The sequence below is a fragment of the Leopardus geoffroyi genome, chromosome B2, assembly GCF_018350155.1.
Source record: "Leopardus geoffroyi isolate Oge1 chromosome B2, O.geoffroyi_Oge1_pat1.0, whole genome shotgun sequence".
In the NCBI taxonomy this organism is placed as follows: Eukaryota; Metazoa; Chordata; class Mammalia; order Carnivora; family Felidae; genus Leopardus; species Leopardus geoffroyi.
Genome location: NC_059332.1, coordinates 144,666,371 through 144,684,876, shown reverse-complemented (window position 1 = coordinate 144,684,876; position 18,506 = coordinate 144,666,371). Strand labels below are relative to the sequence as shown.

At 43.0% G+C, this 18,506-nt stretch overlaps 1 protein-coding gene and 1 long non-coding RNA gene across 9 annotated transcripts in view; one reads left to right on the top strand and one right to left on the bottom strand.

The window, feature by feature from the left end:
- Positions 1–16,467, bottom strand: part of MAP3K4 (mitogen-activated protein kinase kinase kinase 4) — a 114,842-nt gene extending 98,375 nt beyond the window's left edge. For all 8 annotated transcript variants that reach the window (XR_006717703.1, XR_006717704.1, XM_045500211.1 and 5 more), the window contains exon 1: positions 15,977–16,467. Coding sequence is in view for 6 of the 8 variants with exons in the window: in XM_045500211.1 (XP_045356167.1) it covers positions 15,977–16,116 (140 nt within the window). In the remaining 2 variants the exon portion in view is untranslated. The remainder of the gene's footprint in view (positions 1–15,976) is intronic.
- Positions 16,468–16,556: 89 nt separating this feature from the next.
- Positions 16,557–17,164, top strand: LOC123609265. The gene is made up of 2 exons (XR_006717705.1): positions 16,557–16,670; positions 16,882–17,164. It is a non-coding gene; the product is annotated as an uncharacterized LOC123609265 (long non-coding RNA).
- The last annotated feature ends 1,342 nt before the right edge of the window (positions 17,165–18,506 follow it).

Below are 18,506 nucleotides of genomic sequence, written 5' to 3'. Positions count from 1 at the left end.
TCTCCCTCTCTCTCTGTCCCTCTCTCACATGCACTCTGTCTCTCTCAAAAATGAATAAACATTAAAAAAAATTTTTTTTTAATGATCACTGTAATGGTAAGACAAAGCTCACATGTTCCTAGTGAAAATTAACACAAATTTTATTTTTATTTATTTTGAGAAAAATAGAAAGCAAGCAGGGGAGAGGCAGAGGGAGAGAGGGAGACATTCTGTGCTAACAGCTAACAGTGCACAGCCTGATGCAGGGCTCAAGCCCACAAACTGTGAGATCATGATCTGAGCCAAAATCAAGAGTCGGACGCTTAACTGACCGAGCCACCCAGGCACCCCTGAACACAAGTTTTCTGAAGAGCATTTGGCAATATACATCAAAGATCTTTAAGATTATACAAACCTTAAAAGATGGAAGCAACCCAAGTGTTCACAGACAGATGAATGGACAAACGAAATGTGGTATATACACACAAGGGAATATTATTCAGCCTTAATAAGGAAGTTCTGACATGCTGCTACGCGGATGACGCTTGAGGACGTTATGCTAAGTGAAATAATCTAGTCACAAAAAAGTCAAATGCTGTATGACTGCACTTACATGAGGAACCTGGAAGAGACAAGCAGACAAGACGGTAGAATGGGGGTTCCAGGGACCAGAGGGGTGGGAAGGGGGGGTGGGAAGCTGTTATTTAAATTTTTTTTTTCAACGTTTATTTATTTTTGGGACAGAGAGAGACAGAGCATGAATGGGCGAGGGGCAGAGAGAGAGGGAGACACAGAATCGGAAACAGGCTCCAGGCTCTGAGCCATCAGCCCAGAGCCCGACGCGGGGCTCGAACTCACGGACCGCGAGATCGTGACCTGGCTGAAGTCGGACGCTTAACTGACTGCGCCACCCAGGCGCCGCAGACAAGACGGTAGAATGGGGGTTCCAGGGACCAGAGGGGTGGGAAGGGGGGGGTGGGAAGCTGTTATTTAATGAGCAGAGTCTCACTTTTACAAGATGAAAAGAGTTCTAGAGACTTGATGCACAGCAGTGTGAATGAAGGGACATAAAGCCCTACTGAACTGCACACTTAAAGACGGTTCCTATGGCTGAGGCACCTGGGTGGCTCAGTCAGTTAAGCATCCAACTTTGGCTCACGTCATGATATCATGGTTCGTGGGTTCAAGCCCCGCTTCAGGCTCTGTGCTGACAGCTCAGAGCCTGGAGCTTGCTTCGGATTCTCTCTCTCTCTCTCTCTCTCTCTCTGCCCCTCCCCTGCTCTTGCTCTGTCTCTGTCTCTCAAAAGTAAGTAAAAACATTTTTTTTTTAATTTAAAAAGAGATGGTTACTATGGTTAAAAAATAGTGAATACATACACTGTGATATATCCACACAACAGAACATTTTACAAATTTTACAGCAACAAGAGTAAAAGAACCACGACTACCCAAAACAAACCACACAGGTGAATTTCACAAAACATCATCCTGCATGAAAGCTGGAAAATATCAGCAAGTGTCCAGGTAACGGGGAGAGGCAGAAAAGCGGCTGTGTGGGGGCCAGAGAGGATTTCAAGGAGACTGCTCACGGTCTACTTCACCTGGGTGATCTCACATCAGAGCACGTGCACTGCTGGATAATTTACCAGGCTACCCATTTCACACATACGCAAGCATTTTTATTATATTATACAACAAGAAATACTATTAAAAAACTTAAAAAAAAAAAACCTGAAGAACTTACCAGGTCCTGCCTAATGGGTCAACTGGCCTCTCTTTCATCTCTGTATTACCAAATTCTGCCAACAGCCTGTACCGTTGCCTCCATTACATATAAACTCACTATGTAAAATTCTGTATTTAAAGGATAGCAGACTGTAACTAAAGAATATAAAAGCATATTTTTTTGATACAGCAATTACATTTTCAGAATTTTATCCTAATAAAACATCCTGGATACACATAAAGATTGAGCTAAAAAGGGGCGCCTTGGTGGGTCAGTCAGTTAAAAGTGCCGACTCAATTTCAGCTCAGCAGGTCATGATCTCACAGTTCGTGAGACGGGGCCCCACATCGGGCTCTGTGCTGACGGCACCGAGCCTGCTTGCGATTCTCTCGCCTCTCTGCCCCACCCCCCTCACCTATGCACACACTCGCTCGCTCTCGCTCTCAAAATAAATAAACTTAAAAAAAAAAAAAAGATTGAGCTAAAAAGAATGCCCATAACGTTGTTTATAATAGGAAAAGAAATGGAAACACCCTAAAAGTCCAAGAAAGGACTGGTTAAATTAAGATCACCAACAGCCTCTTGGAATAGAAACATCAGAGAACTGAGTCAGCATCCAGTTTGCTACACAACAAAAGTTCCCACTGGTAGACTGAGATTATTCCAAATTTTCTGTAATAAAAATTAACTACATCCCACTTTCTTTCTACCCCATCCCACTTCCTTTAAACTCTTCGTGAATTTATCAGAATCATGTAGAAGCCAGCAGCTTCGTCTGTATATACACCACCATATATATCACATCAAGTTTAAAAACAATGGGAGTCAAGACCTTCCCCTATTTCACTGATTTTAAAACACGCATTTTCCACATCTTAACATTTCTGATATTACACTTCCCACAATGATATAAAAAGCACTGTGTCATAGTTTAATTGCAGTATTTTTTCCCTTGTGATATATAAAATCATAGTGCATCTGACAATCAAGGGCATCTTATATTTGATGAAATACTATTTAGAAGTTCATTTCAGTAAGTTAAATGAACATTAGGCAGCCAAAAATGAAGTCTATCCAAGAGCAAAAGCACGTGAATAAGTATGAACCAAAGCAATTTTTTAAAAAGAAAAAAAAAATTTCTTTAGAGTTTTTTTAGAGCCTGTAAAAGTTATGTCCAGATATTCACAATTAAGTAAATTACTTCAAATTACTTGACGCAAATGAAGATACTCAATGTTATAAATAAAACACGGTGAGCTGGGCACTTACACATAACACTTGTGAAAACTGTTCAGTTTCATCTGAGCTCTGTGCTCCTGGATGAGAGCGATCAATAAGAAACCATCCACCCTTTTGTGGTCCAAGAAATGGCTAACCTGAGGGGCCACCATGTCCTTGCCTATTAGAGACCCACCTCTATCTTCCTCTATGATTTCCATGTTTCAAAAAACAAGCTTTCTCCCTCCTCTTTGAGACACTCTCCATTAATGAACACTCCCATACTGTAACTGCCGGAACTGTTCTTCATTGTTTAAGAAAGCAAAAGTTTCTCGTGCAGGAAAGGTCCTTTACAATCAATCATGTTACGCCCATGTTCACTTTTTTTAAAAATTTTATTTATTTATTTAGGGGGCGGGGAGAGAGCATCACACAAGCTGGGCAGGGGCAGAGAGAGAGGGAGAGAGAGAATCCCAAGCAGGCCCCACCCAGTGCAGGGCTCAATCTCACAAGCCTCGAGATCATGACCTAAGCTGAAACTGAGTCACCCAGGCACCCCCTATGTTTACTTTGAAAATCTTTATTGTTACTTTGGTTAAATATATACTCAAGCATCACTTCTTGGTAAGCCATAATCCTATCTTAACCAAAGTGTTCAGAACTCCTGACAACTTTCTATACTTGCCTTCCCAAAATTAAATCCTAAATAGTATATTTTTTTACACCTATAACTGTCTTGGAGATTTCCCACAGGGGCCTTGGAAAATCACAAAAGATTTGTTTTTTCTTCTTGTAAAAGGAGAGGTACTAGAAATAATAAGATTTATTTGATGTGTCACTATGTTGATGAGTTACCAAATCAGAGGAGATGCTTAGGTTAAATTCGTCTGGGTAAGATGTCATAGTATTTCAAAAATGGCCTGCTGTAGGAGAAGTTCTTACAGAATTATCAACGCCCTCACTGTCCACGACACGCTTAGATCAGAGTGCTGGACCTACTTTGCTGGATATTAGCCAACAGCCATATTCAGGCATAATTCAGGTATGTTTTTTATACTGTTCACTTAGTCCCAAGTTATTTTTTAAATTTTTTAAATGTTTATTTATTTATTTATTTATTTATTTATTTATTTATTTATTTTCAACGTTTATTTTTCATTTTTGGGACAGAGAGAGACAGTGCATGAACGGGGGAGGGGCAGAGAGAGAGGGAGACACAGAATTGGAAATAGGCTCCAGGCTCTGAGCCATCAGCCCAGAGCCCGACGCGGGGCTCGAACTCACGGACCGCGAGATCGTGACCTGGCTGAAGTCGGACGCTTAACCGACTGCGCCACCCAGGCGCCCCAATGTGTATTTATTTTTGAGAGAGAGACAGAGAGACAGAGCAGTAGTGGGGGAGGGGCAAAGAGAGGTGGAGACACAGAATCTGAAGCAGGCTCTAGGCTCTGACACGGGGCTCGAACTCAGACCATGAGATCAAGACCTTAGCCAAAGTTGGACGCTTAACTGACTGAGCCACCCAGGCTCCCCTGTCCCAAGTTCTTTAATTTGAATCTAGGATTATCTGGGCCAGTGGTTCTCAAATGGAAATTCATTATCACTTACCTGTGGAATTTTATAAATACACATAGATGTTTAAGACCTGTTCCAGATTTACAGAATCTCTTTACTTGGTATTCTTGATATAGTCTTGGAATATTCTAACTGTATATTTAGTATATTGTTGGTATATTATTACATCTGGACTATTATATGTTACCTGTGAAGATCTTTTTTCTCTATAAAGATTAAATGTTTTCTGTTTTCATAAATTAGACGTAATATCCACTCTTTCTTGACAGGAAAGTTAACCATTATGTTTATAAATATTTTATCTAAAGATTTTTGGACTGACTTTTATCTTGTTTTGCATGTCACAGAAACAACCAAATTTTCTTATCCATTGCCTCAATCTTATCATGAATCCCCTACTAGATCTTATACTTTTGAAACTTAGCAGTAATAAATTAACCAGTCATGTCAAGTTTCCCATCACCTACAGATAGGTTTTTGTCATACTCTGCCATTTCCCAGAAAGCACTTGCAATCGGCTATAGGCCTGAGTGCCTATCTTCAACAAAGAAGGGCTGTCCCAAAGCTTGGGGAAAAGGACTGTGCCAGGTACTTTTGGGTACAGGCTTCTGATGGCATGTTTCAACAGCTCTAAGACCATACCAGTGGACTGAGTCAGGATTTCTGAACTCCAGTCGAGAAGATGGATTCATAAAACTACTAAGTAAACAGCAAGCAGAACCAGAACTGCCTAGAACTGAATGCACTGATGAAGGATGACTACGGCTTTTGTTTAGAAGACTGTTAGTGAACTAATGTTTCATTGTCCCACTATGTAAGAAACCTCTTTTCTCTTAACTATCCATAACTCATAATTTTGTAAACTATGCTTTTGTAACTGAGATTATCCAGTGCATTTTGTCTTTCACATCAGTATGAGTAAAACAACTGAGTACCTTCTAAAAGGAAACGTGGCGACGTCTCAAGAGACTTAAAACTCTAAATATCTTATGACCTAGTGATCTATGTTAAAGAAATAACCTAAAATACTTAAAAGTTTACATAAAGATTTTTATCAAGTCATTAACAGGAAGTGGAAACATGTATTATAAAACAATTCAAGAATAACTGGGGCGCCTGCATGGCTCAGTCGGTTAAGCAACCAACTTCGGCTCAGGTCATGATCTCACGGTTTGTGAGTTTAAGCCTGCATGGGGCTCTGTGCTGACAGCCCAGAGCCTGGAGCTGCTCCAGATTCTGTGTCTCCCTCTCTCTCTGCTCCTCCCCTGCTCACACTCTGTCTCTGTCCCTCAAAAATAAGATAAGACATTAAAAAAAAGTATTTTAATGAAAAAAAGAACAATTAAATTATGGCATATACATAAAGAGGAATACTCTGTCATTAAATATGTTTACAACATAAGAGGGTGCTCATGATATGGTAGCTTTTGAAGATAAACTGTATGGAGAAAAAAATGTGTGTGTATATATGTATATATGTATTTATGTATGTGTGTCACACACACACATAGACACCACACACATAGATAAACCCAGGAAATAAATGCTAAAATGTTAATGGTAACTATATTTAGGTGGTAAGATTATGACGGGTTACTTTCTTCTTTATACTTTTCAGATTTTTCAGACACAATAGATATGCAGCTTTTATAATCAGTGAGATATCTGGCTGATTAAGTTAGTTTTATTAATCAAATTGTATTTGTTTTTCTGAGGAAGCAGCTAGATCAATCTGAAAAATATTACTTTTGAATACAGCATACAGCATTTTAAAAAATGAACAGTACTGGGGGCATCTCAGCGGCTCAGTCAGTTAAGCGTCTGACGACTCTTGATTTCCGCTCAGGTCTTGATCTCGTGGTCTGTGGGATCGAGCCCCACACTGGGCTCTGTGCTGACAGTGAGGAGCCTGCTTGGGATGCTCTCTCTCCCCCTCTCTGCCCTTCCCCACCTCTCTAAATAAACTTAAAAAAAAAAAAAAAAGACTAATATTGACCTAAGTTATAGACATGTCAAGTTAAATAAACAACTAAAAAGAACTTCAAAAAAAAAGACTGAGCTGTGCCTACTAACCTAAACAAGTTATTCACAAGTTATTGCCAAACAAGTTATTTGCCAATCAGTAGCAAAAAATTTCTGATTCCAAGACCATGGTTTAAGACCCTCTGAAGGACAGTCAGAATCCCAAACACCTTTAGGAATAATATGCTAAATAAATCAAATAAGTGAAGCAAAAGAAAGAATTTTTAAAAATCAGGTCCCCAAATCCTTTTTCTCCCTTCTTTGACTTCTGCAGACATAGAAAAATCAAATGTTTCCTGGGTAATGCAGATGATTGCAGTTATTTTTAAAAGTAGCTAGTCCCTAAGCCATTTGTGATGGCTTTTTAAGAACATTAATTACAGTGGACTTCCTCTTTTTTCATTTTAAACCAAAAAGGAAGAAAAGAGAACTGTAACCATGATACCTAGTATATACGGAGCACTTTATGTAAAAAGGCCATTATTTCATTGAATCTTAACGTAGCAAGTAGGTGCTACTACTCTTCCGTTTTTCAAATGAGGAACTGAGTCTGAGGGAGGTTATATAACATCCCAAGAGCAGACAGCTAACAATCAAAGGTAAGATTCAAAGCCTATCTAATACCAAATTCCCACTCTAACCAACATATTCACTGTCGCCTGCGTCCAACAGGTATCAGGGAAACCTACTAACCTTTAGATGCAGTACCAGGAAGTGGGATATAAAAGTCAACAAAACCATGTCCCTGCCTGCACGGGGCTTAACGTTAGGGGAAGGCAAGGCACAATGAGCAAACCTGCTCACAGATATCTCATTACAAAACGTGACACACGCTGCGGTGGCCAAGTACAAGGGCTATGTGGACTTGTAACAAAAGGACCTACTTTAACCTAAGGGACAGGAGGAGGGGGCCAAGGAAAGGTTGACTCTGAAGTAAGTAATGCTGAAGAGAAGACCCTGAACAAGAGGAATAACTAACAGGGTAAAGAGAGGGCAAAAGACAACTCTCCACTCTCCAGGCCGTCTTCTCTTAAAAGTATACTTCACTGGGGCACCTGGGTGGCTCAGTCGGTTAAGCGGCCGACTTCGGCTCAGGTCATGATCTCGCGGTCCGTGAGTTCGAGACCCGCGTCGGGCTCTGTGCTGACAGCTCAGAGCCTGGAGCCTGTTTCAGATTCTGTGTCTCCCTCTCTCTGACCCTCCCCTGTTCATGCTCTGTCTCTCCCTGTCTCAAAAATAAATAAAACATTAAAAAAAATTTTTTTTAAAGTATACTTCACTGTACTGAAAACTGCTGTGCGCGCGCGCACGCGCACACACACACACACACACACACACACACACACACGGCAGGGGAAGGGAAAATAGGATTTTCCCCCCACTTAGGGGCCACTCTATTTGAAAAAATGTAAATACAGATCAGTGTTTTAGAGAAAAATATCAAAGGTATTCGTATATTCCAACTTCAATTTTCCTCTAAAATTAATCCTAAATTCTAAACCTCCCTTTACAATTGCTGTGTTTTAAGAATAACCAACCAAGAGAACAGCCCGGAAGGGCCAGGGTAAGATGTGCTCTTACCCTCGACTTGAGGAAATTACACTGTTTTCAAGGAAGAAATATTCAGATCCTAACCTCGCCCACCTTCTTCACCACTATCACTCAGTGGATAAGCGCTGTGCCATTCTCCTGACTTAATCTCAAGGGACAAGGGACAAAGTACAACAGCACCTTTTTTTATTTTTGGTAGAGCCATGTAGTTGTTCCAAGTGAAGGTCACAACCCATTTGTGGGTAATAAAATCAATTTAATGGATCATGGTGAACAACTTTTTTAACAGAACAGAATTATCAGAGTGTATCATGTAAGGCCAAACATTGCCTGATAAATTTTTATTTCACTTATATAACATACACATACTGTTGTAAAATTTATTTCTTACTGTAGGTCACAGTCACGGCCAGAGTTTCAATATCACTACCCCAGAACAGAAAATGACAATCTTACTGTCTGCTTAATCTAGAGACTGAGCACAGAAAAGAACTGCAAGATAACTAAAAAGGTTTGAGCAGTGGTTCCTCTTTATTCTGTGAACTGAAAGTTTCATGAGAAAAAAAAAAAAAAAAAAAAGGTGTGTACAACGAGTTTGGGGGAGTTCGGGGGGGAGGTGCATTTTTTCCTGAAAATGAATCTTTCATCACTGCTGTATGCTGTAAACTCTAATCAATCCGGAAAATACAGTATTCCCCAGTTGCCGAGTAACTGGTCACATGGGTATGAGCGGATGCTGGCGTAGGCAGTCAGGTGGCTGAAGAGCACCTTTAGCTTTGGACCCTAACCAGGGGAGCACGGTGTGACATAAAAGGAAGGGAAGCAAGAGCCTGGAGACCTGGATCCTCAACTATAACCTTGGTGAGGCAGTAGCCCCTCTAGGTGTCTTTTCTCATCTCTAAAATGAAGGGCACGGCTCCAAATTCCCTTCCAGCTCCAATTCTTGTAATTCTACAAGCAACGACTGAGAGGTGGGACGAAATAAATATTAACAGTCCTACCACCCGCAAGACTGGCACTGTAAGTGCTTAATTCCTTATTTGAATAAGAACGAAAGAAAATGAAGTTATAATGACATTTTTAGGTTCCTACATAAAAAGACTTTAGGATTTTTAATGGCACAATAAAAATAACGCATGTATTAAATTTCCTTCCAAAATATTCCCACTGACAGAGTAAAAAGGTTGACAATTTCTATTAATTTTACGTCTCCCAACTAGCTGTCCTCTAAGAAGCCCTATTCAGAACATTCTACAGTTCAGCAGTATCCTCAAATAGCCTGCTCACATGCACAAAAAGCTTCCACTGAAAACATCAAATCTGATCAGCTTTAAAGCTTAGTACCCACTTTTCTCCACAGAAGGCTTATTTCTTCTGAAAGTATGCTGAAATCAAATCCACTTACGAAATGCTTTTGACAGAATGCCTAATATCCTCTTAATAGCTTTCCCTGCTACTTTATAAACATTTGGCATCCAAATGATCCCTGAGACTAATACTTCCACTGATGTCTGCAAAATATGTCAAATGAATGTTCTTACAGGTAAGAAACAAATTCTCACTTTGCCTATGCTGTTAGTGAATAAATATCTATGGCAAATTACACTCCATTATATGAGTCTGAGGTCTGTGAGATACAAGAAAGTACCTACCACACCTACTTTCCAAAGGAATAATGCTCCTTTGAAAACACAGTGGTTTTGCATAGGCCTCTTAGAGAGGGGAAGGCGTTTTAACATAATATACATGACAAAGATATATATATTCTAAATAGTTCTAAAAATATGGAAACTATCATGAAGCAAACACTGTGTTTTTGTCACTCTCACGTTATTTTTTTTTAATTTCTTTATTAAATTTTTTTCATGTTTATTTATTTTTGAGAGAGAGAGGGACAGAGCATGAGGAGGGCAGGGGCAGAGAGAGAAGGAGACACAGAATCTGAAGCAGGCTCCAGGCTCTGAGCTGTCAGCACAGAGCCCAACGCGGGGCTCGAACTCGCAAACCGTGAGATCCTGACCTGAGCCGAAGTCGGCCGCTCAACTGACTGAGCCACCCAGGCGCCCCACTGCTCATGTTATTTCTAACCTATAAATTCTGTTACCCAGGATGAGGTAATTAAAGAAAACCATCTCGATATAGTCAGTGCAGTTAGTTCATAGATACTAAAAACACGTTTTAAAAAAGAAAATTTAAGTAATTAAAATAATTTAATTTAAATTCTGGCAACCATATTCTCTTTATATAAAATATAGAATCTCATCAATTCCAATTTTAGTAACAATTCCAAGTAAGGACACGTAAAATTATAAATGTACTAGTTAAGCATTTAGGCTCTATAATTAGCTTTTTATTATAAAATAAGAACATGTAACATGGTAATTATAAAAAACTTAGGAAAAAGTTAGTATGTATCCTTTCAATCCTTTTTCTATGTAGATACACACTTTTTAAAAATGGGATCTATACTGAGCATTAGTTAGGATTAAGAAGCCCAACTCAAACTATTCATAATTTAAGCAAAAACAGAGAATTTGTGAACTCACATTTCAAATCAAGAGAAAAATGGGGGTAAACCTAGCATAAAAAGAAATTGACCAAAGAGCCCTTTTGACCCCTCTGCTCTTTCTCTGGGGATTAATGTTACTGCCTGAAAGCAAAGGACTTCTCCATGAGACTGACTATAGCTTCAGGGAGCCAGCTCCAGGCTCAGAACTCCACATTATATACATTTTGGTTATTTTATACACATATGTATAGTTATTAAAAAGAGCACTGCTCTCCTCCAGCTCCAATTCCAAAGAACCGGCTTGGGTCAAGTGTCCATCCCTACGGCCAGGAACACCGAGGAAGATGGCAGGTCCAACCCGAAGCAGGGAGCTAGAACCAGTAGAGAAAGAGCGGACAATGGGAACAGGGAGGGCAAAGGAAGGACAGGCACACTGGCGGAGAAATACATACCAGCTGTGCAGCCACCTCACGTTCTGGCTGCTATGTTCTGCAAAAAGCTTCCCTACTCTGTTACTCAATGCAGTGATGGGTATGTAAACATCAGAACTACTTGAGAATCTTTTTAAAACCAGGTACTCAGGTCCCACTTATCTATAAAGCCTTTTCTGGAAGGACTTCTATCATGAGCATGTTTCCATGTCACTGAATATTCTTTTTAAAAAAGCGGGTGTTTTAATAGCGGCACTGAATTCTAACATGGTTCTAAATTTTTTCATTTTAATGATTTAAATCCAGAAAAACCACATACCATCATGATCTTTTTTTGAACATAATACTCCCGAGAGTCAAAAAGCATTTTATGAAAGCAGCAACCACTGCCACACCTTTTTCAGAAAGTATGCCCAGGATTCTTTGTGGGGGGTGGCTGCAGGGGGGTGGGTTATGCGGTGGGTGGAGACAGTTAGGTGACCTTGAGACTTACCACTACTAAAAACCTAGCACTGAGGGTTTTTTTAAACAAACGTCTCTAAGGGACAAGGACACAACATACCTCAAAGTATAGCCAGAAAAGCAAAGTCTGTCATAGTCTAATTAAAGTAAGACTGAAGATTATAAACAAACACAGTATAACACAACTAGCGGAGGGAAGTGAGTGATGAGAAGGGGAAAAAAGCAGCCTGTGCAAAGTCTAGGGAAATGAAAGCTTACGAGTAAGACTCTGTCACACGCCTCTCATACTAGAAGAAGGAGGTACAAGCCAACCTCCCCGGTCTGTTAACATGAGTTGCTAAGATCATTCAACCAATTTCCCTTGTTGATGTCATGTTCACCAATCCACTTCCTAATTGTACTCTGGCTTTCTATAGGCAAGAAGAATACAGTGGAGACAAAGCTGAGCAGGGGCTGAAGCACAGGACCTGGAACTTATCCTGCCGAGGGAATGCCAGCTCAAAAAGACCCACAGCAGTCACTGCCCAAACTCCTTTTCTGACATTTCTTCTATTTTCTCTTTAAAGAAACTATTTCCAATGGTCTACTTTTAGGCAACATGCAAATGTCTCCAAAAGGAATGGATACCACCGAGTCAAGTAAGAAGGCTGAGACAACAGAATGCTATGAGTAAAGAGATAATCATTGAGGAATGAGGAATTATTAAGTACCAGGAAGTTATTAAAGCAAATGTATCCAGTAAGCAGTCAAATCCTTATATCCCCATTTTTCAGGTGGAGCTCAGAACAAGATTTACAAGACACCGAGAGAAGACACGGGAGGAAGTAGAAGCAACTTCCAACAATATGACAATTAAAGGGAACTACAAAGTCCTTCTTGAAACACTAGCTGTCCCCATTTCAGAACGCGAGAAAGCTTCTGCCTTCGCTGGAGCCCTTTGTTGCTGCTGCTGCATGGTCACTGCTTCTCTGCCGGAAGCCACCCCCACCAATGGGATCTAACGTTGTAATGGTCTCAAGCCACGCCCATCACTGAGGCGGCCCAGGCAGTCTGCAGCTGCACCAGAAGGTGGATTTCGCTAGGGAGGATAGGTGACCTCCAATGTCAAGATTGAAACACGGAGGCTCAAAGGGGACATTCAAGTCGAGAGAGAGAAGGGACACAAGATTCAAGAACTCTTTTGTAGTGAAACCCATTTTTTTTTTTCAAATGAACTTATGGCAACATATTACATAAATAGTAAATAAAGGTACCCTGGCTTAAAAAAGGGTGATTTTAAAGTTCACGTAACATGCACTTTTCAAGGTCAAGAAGTGGGAACAATGAGGCTATTTTAACATACATATTTTAAACGAAAAGTTACAGATAGGAGCGGTCGGTCTTTTATCAGCCTTAATATCCGAGTTCTGTGTTTTTTTAAGTGCAGATTCAAGAAATCCCAAAAGTAAATTGTTCCAAATTGTTTTTAACATCTCTCTTTATAATCTCAGGATCTTCCTACAAATGACCCAGAAGCTTGAAAAATTCTAAGACATGTTTACTTCCAAGTTAAATCACGAACAGCCGCCACCCTTCTAATTCCTTATCAGAAGCAAGGGCAAGAACTACCCGGTGCCCGCCTGTAAGCAGTACAACTATTAGCACTGTCACCTCTCAACCTGTTTTGTGTTCCTTGGTGACTGTGTGACCCTCACGTCAGCACGCACCAAGCAGATGTGCAGGGCTGGCACCGGTCACGGGGGTGCGCTGGCCAACATGTGCAGACCTGAGTTCTGCAAAAGACCTGGGCATTAGAACAGCTTTCCTAATCAATGACACGTTAACATAAAGTACACGAACAAAGATGGCCGAAGAGTTTTATTCTGTCTGTCCCCAGACCAGTTACCTTGGCAGCACAAATCACCACGTCATTGGTCTCCAGGATTAAAATGTGGCATCTGTCATTTTGAACACGCATATGGAGCTTCTTTAAAATCGTTACAAACATAAATAAAAGCAGTCCAAATAAATACTTGCAGAATACTGGAAGCATGTTGTCCTAATGATCTACAGTAAGTCCGTCAGGGGTCAGCTCTGTGTACTGAACAGGTGGTGGTGACAATGATGGTGTATGAAAGACAAAATAACAGCTTTGTCAAATAATCTGTTTTACAGATTTGCTATTGTAAAATTAACTGCAATGTTGCTAAGAAAAATATTTCTAAGATCTTCTTGTTCTGCACACTGCTGTTCACTTCAAGTTGGATGAAGCCCATTTATCCTGACCTATTTTTATTATAACAAAGGCAGACCAAAACCTGACTGAAAAATCAAGGTTTCTTTTTATAGTTGGTGAAACAGTCCTTTTTAGCACATTTCCACTTCTCTCTTTACTTTTACCTAAGAAGGATCACATCTATCTCTTTCCAAAGTACTGTTACACAGAATTATAAACTTCTGATCTGCCCATCTGGGTAATAAAATCACGCCTCGGGGCGCCTGGGTGGCTTGGTCGGTTAAGCATCCGACTTCGGCTCAGGTCATGATCTCACGGTCCGTGAGTTCGAGCCCCGCGTCGGGCTCTGTGCTGACAGCTCAGAGCCTGGAGCCCGCTTCCGATTCTGTGCCTCCCCCTCTCTCTGCCCCTTCCCTGTTCATGCTCTGTCTCTCTCTGTCTCAAAAATAAATAAACGTTAAAAAAAAATTAAAAAAATTAAAAAAAAAAAAATCACGCCTCTTCTTCAGGGTGTTTAAGGTTGTGTAATGTGCAACCAGACCTGAGTTCAACTAGCTGTGAAACCTTAGACAAGACACTTAACCTTTGTGTCTCTGTTTCTTCATTCGTAAAGAGAAATAACAGGCCCTACCTCATAGGGTTGTTGTAAGGATTAAGGAAGCAAAGAAAATGGCACATTTTAAGTAGTTAATGAGTGTTCACTATTCTTCTTCTTCTTCAAGTTTATTTAGTTTTGAGAGAGAAAGAACAGAAGCGCTTGCACAAGCGAGGGAGGGGCGGAGAGAGAGGGAGACAGAGAATCCCAAGCAGGCTCCTTGCTGTCAGTGCAGAGCCCAATGCGGGGCTCAACCTCACAAACCGCGAGATCCTGACCTGAGCCGAAATCAAGAGTCTGATGCTTAGTGGACTGAGCCACCCAGGAGCCCCTCGCTATTATTATTATTCTTAAAGAAAAACTTAAATGAGTCAAAATGCCCAAAGATAACCTACTAACAAATTCATACGATAAGCTTTTTGATAAACTTCTAAAAACGTTAGATGCATTCAAAAGGAACAAAACGAATTCTCATTACACCATGTACTATTACTTCGAGAAGCTGCTCCTTAAAAGTTCACAGAGGTATCTCAGAATTTAGGGAAACGAAGAATGACTTTTTTTTCACAACTTATAAAAATAAAACAAATCTGTTTGGGCTGACCCGGTCGACAAGCAAGAATATGGCGCCTGTGTTCATTTCTAACTACAGCTACAGAAATTGTTTTAAATGTCTTGAAGCAGGAAAGCTAAAGACACTCGCCTTATTCGTGGAACTACAGAGCAAGACAGTAATGCAGGAGGAACTCGGCAGGTATTTTCACTATAAGGGACAGGGGGCAGCAGTTTGCAAGTTTACTCTGGGATGCAAAGGACAGGGGGTAAGAGGACGTTTGAACATACAAACACAGGCAATACAAGAGGTAAATTCTAAGTTATGGTGAGTCTGACTTCCCAATCAGGAAAAAAAAAAAAAAAAAAAAAAAAGGTGACATGAAACGAATTAACAGAGTCTCTAAGGCACAGAATGCAACAAATGCTTTGGGTACCAGAGTTCCATCTTAGAGCTTCAGGCGGTAACAAAGTTTTAGAGAAATCAATCCTGGACTTTACGTGCACGTGTGAGCAACAATCTGCACAATGCTACTACTGAAGGCGGTCAAGGGCCCTCAGGAGGGGAAACCAACCTGCCTGTTTGCGGAGACGAAGTGCAGTTTCGCACTGGAAAGACGGCAAGCAAACGAAAGGAGGAGGGTTGCAAAAGGAGGGCAGGAGGAGAACGCAGGGGAACCGCCAGTGCGTGTCTGCTTCACGAGTGTCTATTTCTTCACTCGAATCGGGGCAGAGGAGAGGGAGCATTTTTCGTTTGGCCACGATGGAAGCAATTTCTGCGCGGCCCCCGATCTGAAGCTGGCGGCGGGGACGAGGTCACAGTTCCCGCAGGACCAGGGGTGCCCCACTACGCTCCCGGCCCCGCCGCGTTCCGGGCGGGCACCGAAGCTGCAGCGAGGGCCGGCGGGCTGGACGCTCGGGCGGCCCCGCGGTCTCGGGCAGGGGTCCCTCGGCAGACTCGGCCGCGGTGCCCTCGGTCCCAGGGCTGCACCCCGCCCCTCTGACCCGGCCGCGGAGCCTGGATGCTGCCCTCACCACCTGGCGGGAAGCGCAGGCCCCCACGCCCCCTTGGCCTCCGACCGAGCTCAGGCCGGGACGCGACCCGCTTTCGGCGCCGGGCCGCTGCGGCAGCCCCACTCACCTCGCCGCCCGGCAGCGCTCCGGCTCGGGCTCAGGCTCGGGTCCCGGCGGCGGCGGTGGCGGCTCCTCCATGGCGGCGGCGGGGGTGACGGCGAAGGCGGGCGGGGGGACCAGCTCGGCGGCGGCGGCGGCTTCTCTCATCCGTGCACGGGGCCTCGCATGGCCGCGGCGGGCGGTAAGCTGCAGCCTGGCGCGGGGAACCGAAGCCCCGAAGTGCGGGAGTGACTCGGCTCCGCCTCCGCCTCTAGCCCGCCGCAGGAGCCGCTCGCGCCGCGGCCATCTTGGGAACGGCGACCGGCCAGCGCCGGGCTACGGCGGGCGGTGAGGGACAAGCCTCCGAGGGCGGCGGCGGCGGCGGCGGCGGGCGCGGCAGCGGACGGGCGGGGAGCCGGCGAGGGGAGGGGCGCGGGGAACGGCGCCGGGGGCCGGCGGCGTGGGCGACCGAGGCGGCGGCCCGGGAGGCACGTCGGGGCCACTTGGCCCGGGGGCCGGGGGCCGGGGGCCGGGGGGCCCGCGACGGCCGCCTGATTTCGCTAGCGGGGAGTGTGCGCTGGGCCGTGCCCTCCCTTGCTCCCGGGGCGGCCGGTGGGGGGCTGGCGCGGGGGACCCCGGGAGGGGCCTCGCGGCCCGGATTAGGCGGCGACCGGAGACTTTGAAGGGCGCCGTGAACTTTAGCAAATGGATCGCCGCCAAAGGTGATGCCATGCTCAGAAATAGGGTGCAGTGCAACGCAGACGCTCACTACCCACACGCGGGCCTGGGGGCTCCGAGGGTCCCGTGAGTCCGGGGGAGGGTAGGGCGCACTGGTGAACGTGCAGTCTTCCGCCTGCACGTGAAACTCGGGTTTCTGAGACTAAACAAAGTCTCGGGACACGCAGAGGATTAAAGCTACCCTCTTATCAACAGGGCAGAAAAGAACATTGATCTACGCCTCAGTATCACAAGGTGGTTTTGATCTTCCGGAAACCCGAGCGGGAGTGCTGCTACGGTGTGGAGAAAAGAATTCTACAGATTTCTTCAGAGTTACAGCAATACTCTTGAAATTCCAGTGCATCCTGTGCCCTTGGAGAGGACTTGGGGCTTCACAGTTTTAAGTTGCACATATTTACAAAACTTCCCACAGGGTGAAGTCCAGAGTAAATTCAAAATCAGCATCTTTTAAAATTAAGTATATTTCTGTTCATTCAAACGTGCTGGTTTTTAAAATTTAATTCGGTGGAGCTCGAATATGTAAAATACACGTTGGATGCATGTTGGTAAGAAAACTGGCTGAGATAGAAAACTTTATGATCATATTTAAAGGCAGTTGTGAAATTATCTGTATTTCTCTCAAAGTACCTTCCAGAAATTTCTGCGTCAATCTACTGTATCACGGTAGTCTGTACTGACATTCATTTTACTTACTCAACAACATTCATTCAACAAATACTTATCAAATGCATATATGTGCTAGGAACTGTACTAGATAGTGAGGGTATAGCAGTGAGCAAAACAGACCGTATCTTTTCCTGGTCGAGCTAACATCCTAGTTAAGCAAGGCAAAGAGAAAGAAAAAAGAAAAAGAAACAAGCGAGCATATAGCATCTCAGCCAGCGTAACGGCTCTGCAGATGTCAGCTGGGAAAGACTGGAGAGGGGAATGCTGTTTTTATAGAGAGAGTGTGTGCATGCACGAGTGAGGGAGGGGCAGAGAGAGAATCCCAAGCAGGCTTCACACTGTCCGTGCAGAGCCCAGAGTGGGACTCCATCCCAGGAACTATGAGATCAAGACCTGAGCCGAAAACCGAGAGTCCTACGCTTAACCTACTGAGCTACCCAGGGCTGTGAGGAGAATGCAGTTTTACCAAGATTGGGTAAGATGATTAAATGATTTGGGCATACAACCATTCTTACTTACTGAATTTCAAATTGTCTTTTGAGACAGTTGTATGACCAAATCTGTTAACTTTATTTTCACTAATTCATATTTAAGTATTTTAATACTTAATGAGTATTAAAGTATCTATTATTTATTTATTTATTTATTATTTGGATAAGTCTTGGTTCACAAATAATTCCTGAGAACTGTCTGAGCCTGTGGCCTATCTTCAGGCCTCCAAGCTTGCTTGCAAGTCTATATTTGATTTTTGACGAACATTTGAGAGATGCGTGGTTTTTTGTTTTAATTTCCACCTAAAGATGCTATCTATTTTAGCATGAACCAAATGAACTTACATTTAACTAAGCACCGAAGGCACCAAGTGTAGAAACCTCAGTTAACTAGTACTAAATATTCAATGTAAGTGCAGTGAAGTTTTTCTTCACTTAAGGTAATTCTGTGTTAGGCATCCCCCCTTTTTTATTCCTTGTGTTCACCTCTTGTTCTGGGCCACCTCATTTCAGCAATCCACTATTCCGGATTCTGAGATCTGAATGGGTTTCCTTCTTATCCACACGCCCTTCAAAATTGCACCTGACCTGTGCTCTCTGACTTGGTGGTGAACTGTAGCAGCCTCGATTCAATCAGAGTTCTGAACCACCAGACGCCCCTGT